At 31.5% G+C, this 17,738-nt stretch overlaps 1 protein-coding gene across 1 annotated transcript in view; it reads left to right on the top strand.

Moving 5' to 3' along the window:
• The window catches only part of LOC129962856 (cGMP-dependent protein kinase 1-like), a 214,579-nt gene that overhangs the window by 71,310 nt on the left and 125,531 nt on the right, over positions 1-17,738 (top strand). Inside the window, exons 2-3 of the mRNA XM_056076856.1 lie at positions 11,142-11,341; positions 13,993-14,159. Coding sequence (XP_055932831.1) covers positions 11,142-11,341; positions 13,993-14,159 — 367 coding nt within the window. The remainder of the gene's footprint in view (positions 1-11,141; positions 11,342-13,992; positions 14,160-17,738) is intronic.

Below are 17,738 nucleotides of genomic sequence, written 5' to 3'. Positions count from 1 at the left end.
ATTCAGATGTTTTCTTCATTGCGTTTATTCTTAAAACAACTTCATGACTAATTCGTAAATATTCTACCTTTTTGTGAATTCATTGTTTGTTAGGTTTTAGATGGTGCTTCAACAGTTTTTTATGCAAATCATTTGAATGTGATGTAGAATCTCCTTTTTGAAGAATAAAATTTTTACAGTAATGCTATCTGTTTAGTTATACATAATTTCGCTATAGTTTGCATTTCTATTCTTTAAATTTGTATTTCTATACTTTTTGCATAATAAATATCTACATTGAATTTACGGAATTCATCATCTGAATTTAAGTACATTTGTATGCGCGAGCTATTTATAAGATTTAAATATTAACTCTATTAATATTGATTTTTTTCAACCACAATTATTCATAAAAAATTATGTTTTACTGGATATTTATTTTCTTTCCAAATAAGATATTAATATAGGAAATAAAAATGACTTATAAGCATATTTTTCAAAAATATTTTTCCAGTATTTCTTATCTAAATGTGGTTAGGGAATTCCACTGTATTGTACAAAAACTTTTTCTTATACAATTTTTAGAAATTTTCAAATACAAAATAGCTGATCGCTTTTAAATATTTATATGTGTAAGAATAACATGATAGCGAAAAAAGTTAAAGCAGCATTAAAAATAAATAAAGGATGTCAATGCTTGAAGAAGAATTTTTTTGCCACTTTTATCTCGCCAAGGCACTTGAATGAAATGATTAAAATTTTTATGTTAAGCAGCTTTTTTTATAAACATCTTTAGAAATTGAAATTATTTGAATTGCAAATTTAGTGTTTACCAGTGAAGCAAAATAAGAAAACCTTAAAAAGTTTGCTGTTGTTTGGAGTCTATAATTTTTCTATGAGTTTGTTTAAATTTAAAATAATGGTTTTAGGTATGTAAGAATTTTTTCTGTGGCAGTTTTATCTCTTAAGAATTAGTGCAAACCAAGTTATGAAATATTTTACTATAAAACTCATTGAGTAGTGGTTAAGATAAATGAGTTGCAACCTTTTTTTCTTTTCTGTTTCTAATTGCATGAAGTCGTATTTGTTTTCATAGCGTTAACATCTAGCCCAACTTATAAAAATTTTATTTTGGAGATCGGCAAAGAAAAAGAATGGCATCTAAACGAAAAAAATTATATTAAGTGCCCTGATATCTTTTGTTACACATGTGGTATAACCTCAAAGAGAAAAGAAAATCCATTTGAATCCATTGAAAAAGAATCCATCTTGAATATTTTGGTATTAAGTTTGGTAGACTTAAGTTTTATAATATTCGGACTACAAACATTTTGAATAAAACTTACAGAAAATACGATAGTGGACTTATGTAAAAAGAAAGTGTCCAAAAATTAAGAATCAAAATAGTTTTTCGAACTCGTAAACAACTTCGTTAGCTGCTAATTTTGGATTTGGTGATGGAACGTTGGAATGGAAATTTTGTTTGAAAGAGCAACAGGCCTTTTTGCTAAATTTAGGCAAGAGTAAGTTCATTTGCTGTGATTTTCTCGGTTTATACTAATTATATTCGAATTCAAAAATAATAGTTACCAAAATGTTTTATGTCTTCTCTTCAATTATTGGAACACATTTTTAACTTTCTCCATTCTCATAAGTTCAATTCTTATGTGTTCTATGCAAGTTTTGTAAATACAACATAACACATTACGTCACTCTATGCCCCTGCAATTACAACCTTAAGGTTATTTAAACAATGCCAGGAACATGATATGGAAGGTAAATCATACCACTGAGGGTAATAATTTTTCTTAGTTCTGGCCAACCTGCCAGCGACAAAATTTAATTGTTTAGAATAAAAAATAAGGAATATTGATCACTATCTGGCATATGAGACTGGACTGTTCTTCAATGCTGCAAAATTCGACAGAAATATGTTGATAACAAGGGCTGTAAAGACACAAAATTACACAACTGCGCATGGTAAAAAAGAATTATAAAATAAAAATAGAAAATCGTACGATGAGAGTACTGTTTACAAAAAGAAATAATATGAAAAAAAAGAAAGCAAAAAGAGGAAAGAATGAATCATAAGATAAGAAAGTACTTAAAAAAACACCCTAAATTATGCATTCATTCTTTTAATATACAAAGCGTTTAGTTTCAAAGCATTTATGTATTCATTCTTTTTCAAAGCGTTTAGTTATAAGCGTTTCTTCATTCTTTTAATATACAAAGCGTTCAGTTTTTAAAAAATATCCTAGTAAATTGTGTTGTTCTCAGAATTCAGCTTTTCTATTTAGTTATTAATTCGTTATCAAGTAAAAAGAGAAAAAAATGCTCAAGAAATTATTATAAAATCTTATGACAAAGATAAAAATGATCTATTTTTATCTAGCAATAAAAATTAAAAGTTCTTTTTTTAAGAAAAATTTAAACGACTTTTCTTTTTACGTTTTAGTTGTATTCATTACATACGTTGTTGTTTACACACACACACTTTAAAAGCTCATTTAGTAATAAACACAAATTATATTACCAAATATGGATTTATTTAATTAGTTAATTGCGATACGAACTTTAATTCAAAAATCCAACCTGTTCATTTTATATGTCCCTCGATGCATTCAAATGGTCTGGATAATGCTGCTCTCTTTATTAGTCTGCAAATGACGATATAACAGATAAGTCCTAATTGCAGAAGTACTTGGAATCTCTGAAGCTGTTTAGCATTTCTTCGATTTTCTTGATTGGATAATTGATGTTCCTAAGTAGATTGTTATCTCCAGCTTTGTAATCTACGTAAAGTCGAACTGTTTCATCTCTCTTAGGAGTTACAACTAAAGGTTTCAGTCCACAGTCACTTGTTATTGATTTGGTTGTTGTTCCGGCTGCTACGGGGGAATCATGTTCTTTTTCATCCTTTTGTCTTAAAGCATTAGGTACATTTCGTTCTGGAGTGTTACTAGTTCTCACTCCATCAAGTAATTTTAGTTTAATTGTAAATACGGACGATGGTTTGTTCGAATGCTACCAGAATATTTTTTTTCAATATCATTGATGTTAGGAATTGGAAATATTTTATTTTGAATATCATTCCCTGTATTTTCTCGATTTCATTTAGATTAATTTTAATACATCTTGACCCAGAATCTTTCTAAGAGAGGACCATGTTTATAAAGTAAAACATACAAATCTTCATAACACACGTGTCCAAGGAATTCTATTTTAACTCGAAATTTTTCCGAGAGGTAGGGATATATGACCTAAAGGCGATTCATATTGGTTTAAGCTGTTTTTTCGTACCTAATTTTTGGCATGATTGGTTTTCTCACATGAGAGTGTATTTTGCTCCTTTGTCAACTTCAAATTTTTGATAATGAGTTTTATTTTTTTATAGAAATAAAACATTTTGAGGCATTAGCTGCAAATTCGGATTAACAATTGCTGAAAATGTCATTAATAGGATATACAGCAAAGTTTTTAAACGTTATTCATATATTTATTTAGTTGCAAGTTTTGAATTGTTTGATTTTTCAGCATTAAGTAAAAATTTTGTATAGACCTTTTTATTCATTTCCAATAGATTTACATGCTTTGCATTGAAAACTCTTTGAGTTTATTTGATATTTTCTTCATATATAATAATACCTAGAACGAGAGTGCAAATTATTTATATCAAGTGTTTTGAATCCAAAAAAGGGTTTCTTGAATTTCCTAAGATAATTTATAAATTTTTGTTTTGGGGCTTGATATTGGGTTTTATAGAATGTTATTTATTTTTTGATTCCTGATTTGGAGATTTTATTGACATCCTCCTAGTCAGCTGTATTCGATTTCGATAATTCGCAATTGTCTATTTGATAAATCGCAATAATCATCTGTCTGAATTAACGGATTTTGATAATAAATAATATTATCAAAATCCGTTAATTCAGACAGTAATATCTATTCTTTGATCAAACCGTCTTTAATTCCCTAAATAATTTTTGCCCTTAGAAAAATATCGGCCACCGATGTGATTTTCCTGCATTCACAGGTAGCAGTAGATTCATATTCTGTAATGTTGCAACGTAATCCGAACTATCTTGTTTTCGATAAATCGATAAAAAGTAATACTATAAAACTATGAGCGTCTCATTGGTACCAAATGATTTTCTAATATAATAAATAGTTCATTATATGCAAATTCATTGGGAGCTTTCGTCGTAATTAAAGCTACAAAGTTGTTGTAATTCGTTACCCCAAAAGAATTGAGTCATATTTGAGCACTTTTCACCTTGAAAAATATGTTCATCATTAAATAATTTTGGAGAAGTTGCATATAATATTGGAATTTCTCTTTCTGAGGGCTCATAAATTTCAAAAAGTGGATTAGTAGAAATATTTAAAAGGGAAATTCTTTAGAAATAGTCTGTCCGGTTATCTTTCGATCATAAATGATCAGTTATCAGTTGTTGATACATCATAGATCAATTAAATTGCTCGGTAATAATCATTAATTAATTGCAAAGTACCAAAATTACTTTTTTATAATTTTTGAAATACAAAGCACTTTGCCTTGACCCTGAAACTTCTATGAATTTAATAATTTAACCCCTTTTTATTTCGATATGCATGGTATATTTATTTATACATTTATAATATTTTACATTACATTTATAATATTTTAGATGATATTTACATAAATACATTATAGCGCAGTTAAGAGTTGAGATATCGCTATACTGGTAGCGAGATAGATTCTGCTATAATAATGTCAGTGTGTTCTAAATCGTTAATAAAATAAAAATTTAAATTAGTCGAAACGTTCAGTTCAGTCTTTTAGAAATAATTAAATATTTTTACAATTTTATTCCAAAAGCGAGTTTAAAGTTTATTTCGAAATTGATTATTTGTCCATAATATTTTCTTATTACAATCTTTTGAACGGCATTCGTCTTCTTCATCTGACCACATTTCAGTGACGCAATCCTATAACTTGAAATAGAATTGATTAAAAATGTTGAGCTAGTTTAAATAACTGACCAAAATTAAACTAGTATAACGCTTCTATTAAATTTTTCATAACAGCAACATTTACTGTTAAATATATACTTAAAAACTTGGAAATATTTACAAAAATTTATTAAAAAAAAATATAATTCTAGACGAAAAAACTTTGCAATGATTTAAAAGTTTGTAGACTTTAAAAAGATTTACATGTTGTTCCCTTCCTCACTAAATTTGTTGAAGCAATTTTTGAAACAATTTGAAGTAGGAATAGATGAATTGTAGTTCTTCCCCTTTTGTCTACCGGAGATAATGGTCGCCTTATCTTAGTGTTTGAAGAATTTTGCTTGCAGTAAATCCTTGCACGCCATCATGAATCTTAGAAAGCATTAATTTAGTTTCAGAACAATGAAATGCTTTTAGGAAGACACCATTTACTGAAAGATTTTAGAAATTTCTGATATTAAATGGTTCCTGTTATTACTTAAATTTTTGGAAAATGTAATTAAGAGAATGAGGAAGGTTTGTATCTTAAGTTTTCTGAAATAAGGGACATTATAGGAGTGATTAATGCGCATAGGTTTCAAAGACTGATAAAAAATTAACTTAACTCCTATTAACATGAGCTCCTATGATAAAAGTAGTCCTATAGTAATTCTTTACCTTTTTCTTCAAATAATTTTATATAATATATAAAAAATAATATTAAAATTCTTTTCATATATAAAATTAAATATATAAAATATGTAAAATTCTTTTCATAGCATGATGTTTTATGTAATTATGCCTATGTTACAATATATGTGTGTGTGTGTGTGTCTTTTAAGCATTTTTTATTATTTCTTCTCTGACATATTATTTTTAAGATTTGCAAAGAAAAATACTACGTATTTTTTAATAATTGAATTTACATAACAATACATTTGAATACATTGCTTATATTTTATGTAAAGTAATAGTTCACTATATTTATCGAATCTATATTTACATAGAATGGGCATTTGTGGGTAATTTTATTATAATTATTTTTTTTCTCAGCATATCTATATGTGTTATGAGCCTGATGATCAAAATTCTCGCATCGCAACATATATACAATTTGTTTCTAAAAACAAATTTTTAAGACAGTAACATTCTTTTGCTGCGTTATAATGAAAACAGTTCATTCTTTTTAGTTATACTAAATTTTGCCTAATATACATAGACTGTTCAATAAAAAAAATTATAAAATAATTGATAAAAAAATAGTTACCAATTTTTATCCTCCAAATATTGTTTATATTTCTAAATATACCTGAGATCACATTGAATGAATTTATCCCAATTTTTTTTTTAGTATTCAAACGCATGGCGAAAAACAATATATATATATTTTTTACAGTTCCTTCAAAATCGGTCCTGCTCCTTTACTACTCTGCTTCCTGTCTGAAGTTGGGAAAATTTGACCCTGGGAGATGTTTTCACAAAATTTGTGAAAAGAAAAAAATTTACATGGTGCTAAATCAGGACTATAAGTGAGATGGAGAAAACATAGGATGTTGAGTTTTGGGAAAGCGAACTGCGCTCAAACACGTGTCGCACATTTTTTTTTTACTGTGGAAATTTAAGATTTAAGATATGAATGCAAAATAAAAGATTGGCAAACGATTTCGTATTAGCGTTAGGCGTTGCAGCATCGCATTATAACATTTTATTAAAAGAAAATGCCCAAATGCTTGATTTCTTTTTCAAATCAGTTATGAATATTATGAGAATTAAAGATTTAATACTAGAAATATTAAATATCAAAAATGTCTTATCAATGTTTTAAGAAGGAAAAATTATTATTCTTTATCAAAAATATGATGACAAAATAAAAATCTTAAAAGCACGACTCACAGAAAGGATGGAATGTGATAATAAATATCAAAACAATGAAAAAAATTACCAAACTTTCATTATATAAAAATTTAAATGTATTATCAACAGGATTCAATTACATTTATTTAAAACATTTCTATCAACGCTTCACACTTGTGTGATTTTTTGTTCATTTGCAGATTTTCAGTAAAAATGTTATTTTTTCTTTCTTAATATACTGATTAAAACGCCTTTTTAAATACCACTTTTATATCCATTATTTTATAAATAATTTGAACAATTTGACATATTCTCCAGGACATTTTTTTTTCAACTCCTTTTTTCATTCATCATTTTCTTTTTTTCAACTTACAAAATTTCATCTTATTTTACTCACACTGTTGTTCACAAATTGTTCCTGAGAGTAAAACTTTTCACAAAGTTCCTTCCCACTTCTTTTTGATATTGGAGCTTGATATAGTGAGATCACTAAAGAAACTTCAAAAGGAAATTACAGTCAAGAGAAATGGGTCGTCTGTAATGAGGCAATGAAATAAAATTTTGTCTCCTAAGGGATCTAGATTTGATCAAAGGTTCGTCGCTAAATGGAGTTGAGATGGGATTCGTTCAGTCCTAATTTAGAGGACAGATCATCTTTTTCTCTTTTAGTCTCTGTGAGCTGAAAAAAATTCAGTTACTTTAAATCGATCAGTTGAGAGAAGTAAAGTTTTTTCCATTGAATGTGAAAATATGGTGAACACTTATGTTGACAATGATTCCTTCTCTTGATTGCATTTAAAGCCCTGTATACGCGCTATTTCTCAATTCCTAACCATTATAATAATAAAGAATGTTATTCGGCGCAACGTTTGGGATAGGCTTCATTTCCATTACTGAAGAAGACTAAAACCTTATGAAAGCACATAACACTTTGGAAGAGGATGAGAAACGAAAAACATGCAATATTGATATGATATCGGTATTATTCCTAGTATATGAATTATTACATGAATATTATTTGGTTATGAATATTTATATATATTCATACTCAAATAATGTTCATAGCATATGACGGGGTTGTCCAAAATAAAAGAAAAGCCCCGCTGAAAACAGTGACTTTCATATGTGAGAAAGTAGGATAAATTAAGTACGTAAGTTCTAGTTTTTTTGTGCTACATTGTTACTTATAATGTCAATGGTGTGTGCGAGTGTATTGCATACATCAATGTCTGCTTAATTTTATTTCGGGTGTAGCTAAAATGAGAGGCTTGTCAGAGTTCCAAAGAAGGCAGATAGCGGGGATCCTCTTGTTGGTGCATCGGTAACCATAGTGGCACAGCTGTTGGGGTTATCAAAAGGCACCTTGTCGAAGGTCATGACAGCATACAACGATCATGGAAAAGCAACATGTGCTAGAACGAACTGTGGAATAAAAATCTAATTCATTGCGAGAGACAGGCTGGCATTAGGAAGATTGTGACCACCAAGTGGAAGACCACCGCAGAAAAAGTGATTGCTGAGCTGAATGAACATTTACAAAATCAAAGTGTCGACTCATGCAGTTCGAAGGGTATTGCATAAACAAAATATTTGAGGTAGAGCTGCGATTTCAAACCCTCTTGTGACAGATGTAAATCGGAAATAGCCAGTACAGTGGTGCGAGGACCATAAAACCTGAACTGCAGATCAAGGGAAACATGTCTTGTTTCTCGATGAATCCAATTTCTCCCTATTCCCCACCACGGGACGGGTCTACATGTGGCGACCCCCTGCAGAAGCCTACAACCCAGACTGCCTCCTTCCTACAGTGAAGCACGTGGGTAGTTCCCTAATGATTTGGGGCCTTATCTCGTGGTTTAGAGTAAGCCCCTTGTCACCTTAAAGGTGACATGGACAGGACTCATGACATGGACAGGACATGGACTCATGGAAATTCATTTGGCCGACCAACTGTATTCTACACAGCAGATCAGGCATCGTTTTTGTTTGGAGATTGTACCTATCAAGGTGAGAGTTCTCCGATTCACCGTAGTCGAAAGGTTCAGTCACGGTTTCGGGAACATGAGGAATCAATTACACATCTTCTGTGTCCCACCCAATCACCAGAGTTAAAAATCATAGAGCTCCTGTGTTCTTTTTTTTGGAAGAAAGAGTGTGATTCGTTATTCTCCCCCTGCGTCTCTTCAGGAGTTAGAACAATTTCTGAATGAGAAATGAATGGTACAACATTTCATTTACCATCCTATATATGTCCATTTCGAGGAGGATTCAAGTGGTTTTAAAAGCCAAAGATGCTCTCCCACCATAATAGGTGCAAAATATTTCTTTTTATGTGAGTTTTCAATTATTTTGAATAACTCTTGTAAATCTCACAGAGTATCTCATAGTCTATGTAACATGCGATGAACAGAATTGCTAACTCTTAATTCCTACACCGGGAAAAAAGGGAGAATAATCATTAAGATTGCGCAAAGATACTCAAGATTCCCTAGCCTAAATCGACAGGTGGCTAAGAAATCCCTATCAGAGTAAAATAATCAGAGTATCTCCTACTATACAGGTTCCTTTTTGTTCTTTTATCGTGATGTAGACTGATTTTAAGAAAAGCATGAACTTATTCACCTCGTCAAAACAACAATGCGAAAATATTCAATGGACTTATCTATAATGCTCAATTTAAGGCATCCGACTGCGTTCAGAAGTCAGTTTTATGAAATAATATTTGAAACAATATTTTTTAATTGTCATTTAAGTAATTATTAATATATCGTAAAAATATTTTATAATTTAATTATTCTTTTAAATATTTGAAAAAACTTTGAAATTCGAAACTTGAACCTCATTTAGCACTCTCATCCTAAAATAAACTATCGGAATGGTACTTTCGACATATATATAATTATTGATGTATTGGTTAGGGATTAAAGCAAAAATTTAGAAATAACTCGAGACTCTGTAAATCACTGTAGTTTTTGGTTTGGTTTTGGTAAAAATTCTAAATGTCACTGATAATGAAATAACAATTGTAAATTCTTCGAATGACAAATGGAAATGACAAATTAAATCCATCAATTGCATATGAATAGCAGTTTAATTTCTAATTGATATCAATATAGTATTTTAAGAGGTAAAATTGGATAAATTATAGCAGTACATGTGAATATAATTGACTATAGCTTTCTTGTAAAAATTAAATAGAACAAAAGAAAGATTAAATTTTTTTGGTGCATAATAGCCTTTTGAGACTGTCCTTGGTTATACAGACCACAAACCCCATATCCAAAGAAGTTAAGTAAAAAGAAATATTACCAGAAGATTTGGATAACCTAATGTAGAACTATAGCACTTCCATATTTTACTTAATTGAATTAATCTTTCTATTGACTTTAGATTCAGTATGTGCATTTCACAGGCTAATAATCATGAAATGATTTTGTTGAGATGTTATATAATTATTTTTATATAATATATTATATTTTTTACAATATTATTTTTCTGCGGTATTAGTCTAATCTCTGAAAAGAGAGATATTTTTAATGGATTCAGTTCAAGTCAATGATTCCAATCTTAGAAAAATTTACCGATCATTTTGAAGACAAAAACTAAGATTCTGGAAAATACAAGAATTGTGTAAATACTTCTGTTAGAAGCCAAAATCCCAAAACCTATGCGGGAAATTCTGAAAGCGCCCAGATGAGGGGGAGCGGAATTCTCTCTTTGGGTGTTTATTGCAGAATGAGAAAGTGCTGCGCTTTGTAAACATCTTGACTGTGTTTATGCAGCCCATTCTTCATGTTTTCTGTTATATTTATAGAATATAGCATAGTTATATTTATAACATAGCATATGTTATGTATATAGAATACAGAATAGAATATAGCTAGATAATAGAAGATGATTTCAAAAATATAGCATCATCTTCTATTATCTAGAATATTAGAATTTTTTCATTGTACACTCACAGAACTATTTAAGTAATAATAATTCGAAGGCATACCTAGAATATCTAAATATAAATGACTACGTATTTGCCTAAAAGTGGCAAGAAATGGACAATTACTAAGATGATCTCTATGCGATCAAGAATAATCGTATAGAGGAATTGCTATGTATTCCAAAAAGGTTTAAGGTTCTTTTGTATTGTGCACGAATTTTTATTCTTATCGTTATTTACAAGGAAATTACAATTAATTACATTGAAATTGCTTTCAATTATCTTCTATTTTTAAATACTACTGGGAGAACTTAATGGTATATTAAGGTTATTTGTATTTTTAAATGAAAATCAAATTTCCTTAATCGATAAGATTATTCAGAATATCTATTGCTTTCAGGATGTCCTGAAATCGGAATCCGTCATTGAAGGTGGCGCCCCTGATATTCTCTCCAGTATCGTGGATTCTAAAGAGCTACGAGTTTCTAATCGCTATGGACGTCACATACCCCTCACCAAGAAACAGGGTGTCTCAGGGGAAAGTGCATGCACCTACGACTATGAAGACTTCCAAATACAAAAGCACGAAAAAGATTTCAAGTGAGTAATAATATTCAAAATTAAATAAATAAATTAAAAAAAACTGTTTTAAAATTTTTGTGATAAGCGATAATTTAAAATTTTCTGAGCAGGTCTTAAATCTGCCAACTTGTATAGAAATACATTAATCAGATAGGTTATCCAAAAAATTAGCTTTGTTACCAATTTGCACTGAAAACGCAAAAATGTGACTGCATTTATCGTTTCGAACTACGTGTAAGACACAGTTATCATTGCTAGAGAAGACAACAATGCAGATGCTATATAGGGAAATGCGATAGTGTTTAAAATTATAGATAGACTTACCTCATTCCCATACGGAAATGTAGCTGCTCATTTTGGTTAGATAATATAATCACATCGCAGTTCCGGTATTATGCCGGTTTTACACTCGGCCAGTTATAAGACGGCAAGTAGGCAGCGCATGCGTAGAAAGGCTAAAAATGCTGTTCAGTCGATGGCAAGTAATTGCCCTGACGGGACAACTACAAGCCGCTGTATTGTATTTTTTTTTTTTTTTACTGCGCAAGCGTTTGTGGAATTTGGCGGTTTTTCTGGCGTGAAAAAATGGATCACTTATCATAGATTAATTCTGACATTTTTTGCTCTTGCTCTTTGTGAAGGGAGGTTGAGACTTTTTTTTCATTTCATTTGCCATTTCTTTTCTATAGTTTTCCAAATTTAAGTAGGTTGATCTTTTTATTTTATTTTATCATATTTCTTTGTGTAAATATCCATCATTTTAATACGATACGCAATGAAAAAGAAAAATTCGGGGACGCCAAATTTGCAATTTATAGCCAAACATGGAATGCTTGACTCTATCTTATGAAATTGTGGCAAACATAAATCAACCCCTTTCTACGCATGCGTTGCTTACTTGCCGTCTTATAACTGTCGAGTGTAAACCTGGTATTAATTTAACATATTTGTGTAATTTTAAGGTTTTTATGGCAAATGGCTATTTATTGCTTTGTTTTTTAGCGCGTTTGTCTTGTATCATTTTGATATGAGTATACGAAATAATGTGCCTTATTGTCGAGATTCTATGACAAGGCCGCCACAGTCAGTTTGACATTTTGGTGGATTGAATTTCGGATAAGGCGCTCTACTGTTTATAACCAAAAAAGCTTCAAATAGGCGAAGGAAAGAATAGAAATAATTTAAAATGATATAATATAAAAAGTTTTAATCCAAAAGTTATTCTATATTATTTCTGATGATATCGTAACTAATAAATTAAACACCTTGGCAAACCTTTAGTGAAAATAATCAATTATTTTTTGATATTCAAAATTAATTTATCGCCAATTTCTAATTTTAATTCTGCATCGTTAAATAAATTTTGAAAAAAAAAATAAACAGTAGAAAGAGAGAGAGAAAAAAATTGATTATTTAAACCATTTTCCTTACTTCATTAATTTAATGGATTTTTACGAATATTTCTGCCTTTACCCGCCATCTACTGCTTACAATTCGAAACTAAGTTCTTCGTCATAATGTAAATAAAACAAAAATTCTATTAAGAAGATATAAGTTTGATTAAATCAATACCTTTAACTATTGTCTGGCTGTAAAGAATTAAACTAAAATTCTAGTTTTCAAATGATTAAATGTAAATGTTACCGCTAAAGTGCAGAAATCGGTTAATCTGTAGATTAGCTAGCTAATTTGAGCATTAACTAGGGTGATTCGTTGAAGTGCGGAAAATTCACTTTTCAGATTACCTAAGTAATTTGCTAATTACCTAGATAGTCTGCACATTACCTGCTAGATACTCGTTAATCCATGCATTACCAACTAGGCACTCGCTAAAGTGGAAATAAGATCTTTGCTAGAATGACAGCAACATTTCTGTATGATTAAATAAAATGTTGGTTGTTTTATTTTTTGATATCTAAGGAATCAAATTAATACAATCGAACAATCAACACATCAGTTGATAAAATCTATCATCAATCAACTTAAAAACTTCAATACAAAGAGCTAATATATTTTAAACGGTTTAAACATATGATTAAATTATGCTTACTTTTAAGTGCAATCTAAAGATTGGCGACACTGAATTGCATAGCAATTGGTTTTTGCGACTAACATATCTATTTGTGGTACATTTAGATTTCAAGTTACATTTTTTTTTTTTGATACCCGGTATGAAGGGACTGTTTTATTGCTGTTTGACGTAAAGATATTTCTACACCAGAGACATCATCTTTCGTTAAAAATCTCTCTATGCAAACACTGAACATACAGATCTCGCATATAATTGTTTTAAAATATCCGTTTTAGTACCAAGTTTACAAAAAATCAAGCTAAAATATCAGGGTGCGGGGGGAAGAAAATGAAAGACATAAACTTTTGAACTTTAACAATACAGAAACCGCTAATATGCCCATTACTTAGCTAAAATACGGCAAACACTTGATTCCGCACTTTAACGGAGCAAATCAGGTAATCTAAGTGCAGTGTAGATTAGCTAAGTAATCTGCACTGCACATTAACGACTTTAGAGCTTTAAAGGTAACATGTATATTGCAAATGAGGCATACAAATACATGAAAAAATCAATGAAGATTTTTAACAGAAAAGCTAGCAAAAATGTATTTTAAAAATCCAGTAAGCATGAACTAAGTTAAGATTTTTATCCATAGATCCAAGCAGCTGATTAAGGACGCCATCATGGAGAACGATTTTCTCAAAAATCTGGACAGTTCTCAAGTGAGGGAAATCGTCGATTGCATGTACTGCCAGTATTTCACGAAAGGAACTCAAGTTATAAAGGAAGGGGATGTAGGCAGCCATCTCTATGTGTCTGCAGGTGTGTATAGAAGCCTTTTTTTATTTAAAAAAAAAGACATAAATGTTGTTAAATTGAATCCATTTCAGACATGTTTTTATTCTTCGAACTCGAGACTTTTACGAATCTCTCCGTCTTAGATTTCCCTGAATTCGAAAAACACATTTTTGGAAAGTATCCGTCTGTCCGTCTGTGACAAAGATAACTCAAAAACGCTTTGAGCTAGACAGATGAAATTTGCGAAACGGTCTTTACACCAAATTTGCAGATTTATATCAAATTTTGAGTAAATCTGCTTGCTGGAAGTTCTTCTGTGCGGATGTTCGAATATATGTTAACACGATAACTACAAAAGGAAAAGAGCTAGATAGATAAGATTCGGTACACAAATTTAATATCTATAGTGTAGACACCTGTTAAAATTTGAGCTAAATCAAATAACTAGTTGTTCATCTGTCGGTCTGTACCGTCGGAAACATAGTAACGCGATAATTAAAAACGCTTTGAATTAAATATATTGTTACGAACCTGTGATGCTGCTTCCCAGCATAGTTGGTTCCATAGGATGTCCCAGAGCTTGGCGACAAATTTGGCGCCAAAATCGATTATACCTGAAACATCGAGAATTTTCCCGATCCGTCCAGTAGGAGCCGAGACACGCCTCGAACGTTCCTGATTGGTTGAGAGGTTTCTAGCCCCGCCTCCTGAGACCTATAAAAGGAGCTGCAGCTGCCAGGGAGTAGTCGTGAACCAGATCGGAGAGTAGTCGGAAGCGACGGTGAAGAACTGGTCTTCCAGGGATAAGCGGAGCAGCGACGGAGTCAAGCTAGTGCTGAACTAAGCTGTGCGCTACTGTCTGCAGTAGAGAGTCTTGTATGCTGCACATCTCGGCTGAAGGTAATCGTCTTCTGTGCTGTATCTAGTGGTCGTCCTAGTGCTGTCCTGTGAGTCTTCGTGTAAATAAACGTCGTTGTTTTATTTTCTACTGCCTCCTGGTGATTGAGCGTTCTTCACACCATATAACTCCCACTATCCATACGAACCCCGGAAATTCCGTAACAATATCAAATTTAGTATGAGACTTTTGACTACAAGTGCAGATTTGTGCGAAATCTTTGTACCAATCGGTTGAGAAAAATATGTCTAAAGTACAAATATTAAGTATAACTACTGCGAATTTCGGAATGAAATTTGATACACACGCATAAAATGACCTGATAAATCGAATTATTAAAAAATATCAATTTTCGTAATTGAAAAATTTCGAGACGTATTTAATTAATTCAGTTAATTAGTTTGTCTATCTCAAAAAATCTTTCCTTTTAAGCCATTTCCATCGACAACAATGATATGAAGACGCGACAATAAGTAACAAAGTTACAGAGGTGTTCCATTTTTTTGTTGATCATTGTACCGGCATCAGACCGGCTTTGATTAGATGGCTGACATTATTGAATTTCTTATCCTTTTAAATTAGTATTTTCATTTGTTACGATACGATGTAGTTTATAAAAATTAATTAACATCACTAAATTAATTCTATTAATATGATAGGAAAATATCTAGTCGTCGTAGATGGCTAGTATTTTTAGGATTTGAAAAGCACTTATGACACTTCATTCCTTGTTTCTTTCTTGAGAGATGTAAAAAGTTATAATCATGAAGTGAACTGCATTCGAAACTAAGAGTTAAATTGTATAAACATAGAATCATATTGTTACGAAATTTCCTGGCGTTCGTTTGGATAGTGGGAATTATATGGTGTGGAGAACACTCAATCAGCAGGCGGCAGTAGAAAATGAAACAACGACGTTTATTTACACGAAGACACACAGGTCAACACAAAGACGACAACTATATACAGCACAGAAGACGATTATCTTCAGCCGAGACGTGCAGCATACACAGCAGTATACAACAGTATACACAGCAGCTCTACTCCTTCGCTGCTCCGCTAGTCCCTGGACTACTCTTCGATTCCACTGGCTCGCGACTCAATTCACCACTCTATTCACCACTGCCCGGCAGCTGCGGGTGCTTCCTTTTATAGGTCTCAAGAGGCGGGGCTAGAAGCCTCTCAACCAATCAGGAACGTTTGAGGCGTATCTCCGTTCCTACTGGACGGAGCGGGAAAATTCTCGATGTTTAAGGTATAATCTATTTTGGCGCCAAAGTCGCCAAATTCGTCGCCAAGTCTCCAAATGGTCGCCAAGTTTGTCGCCAAGCTTTGGGACCTCCTATGGAACCCACTACGCTGGAAAGCCGCCTCACAGATTCGTAACAATATTTTTACAAGGTATTGTGCTTTTTTATTAAAAAAAAAAAAGAAAAATCCATTTCGTGGCTTTTAGGCAAGATTTTTTTTTCCAGCTGAATCTTAAAATTAAATTAGAATTCTAGAAAATAAAACGAAATCACAGAAAAAAATTATGTTTTTAATGCAAAAATTGAACCCGAGGTGTTGTTCCATACCGCCCCCAAACACATCTGGAATTTCATTATAACGGAGCCAAGTTTTCTCAGGACCTTCAAAGAGAATTTGGGATTAAACTTCCTTTTTCCGATCTCGTTTTAAAATGAATTTTTGTTTACCTGAACTTTTTCTATCCCATTAATTTTAACGAACTACAAGTCGGGACGGGATTTGAAACGCCTGCTTGACTTAATTAAAAAGGTTTTTTTTTTTCTTTTGTACGTTGCGAACTTTGCTGGAGTTCCAGGGTAAATTTTATTTGCTCCTTTAAAATATGTGAGGAATGACCAGAAGTTAATGAAGGTGTCCGTTTATAACCACATTATAAAATGTCGTTTTCAAGGGAAAGAAAGTCGTTTTATAGTAACTAGAAGATGTGACCGTCTAGAAGCTGTTATCCTGTTAACAATATTCAGATCTGACTAAATGTCATTTTGTTGTTTTACTAACTTTTGTTAACTTGAAGGGGGTATCTTCTCTATACAGAATGTAAAGGAACATTCAAATCAAGACTAAAATTGAATTGAAACAAATAGTGATCCATTTACAGAAACAGATGCTATATCAAATACTAAATAAGATAAGAACTAAAAGGAAACAGTAGCAATAGGTTTTAACTGACTTTGAAGTGAGAATATAATGAATCAGCATAAAATTGCAGACTTCAGCTCATTGACCTTTGTTAAAATACAACATAAAAATTGCATATAGAATGGGAAATTTTTGATTCTATAATAAAATTTTATTTATGCTTAGCTTTATTTATCTATCTATACTTATAATAAAGCTCAATGTGTGTGTGTGTGTGTGTGTGTGTGTTGGCGCTCTACAGGCCAGGTCATTTGACATACAGCTATCAAATTTGGTACATGTATACCTTAGAGGTCGGGAATGTGCACCTGGGGGTCCTTTTTTTGAAATTTTAATTAGAATTTTAATTATTAATTAAAAACTAACTTTCCCGCCAAAAAAATCTTCCATTTTCCACACTGCCAATCTTTCCGCCAAAAAAATTCTTCCATTTCCCCCACCGCCAAATGAGTGAGGCTTCCGTTTCTTTTTTCTCCCAACAGTAATGAGGCTAGTGTTAATATTTTTCGGCGGATTGTTTTAAACCATTCTGTTTA

Source organism: Argiope bruennichi, chromosome 3, assembly GCF_947563725.1.
Source record: "Argiope bruennichi chromosome 3, qqArgBrue1.1, whole genome shotgun sequence".
NCBI classification, from domain to species: Eukaryota; Metazoa; Arthropoda; class Arachnida; order Araneae; family Araneidae; genus Argiope; species Argiope bruennichi.
This window is presented reverse-complemented; position numbering and strand designations above follow the sequence as displayed.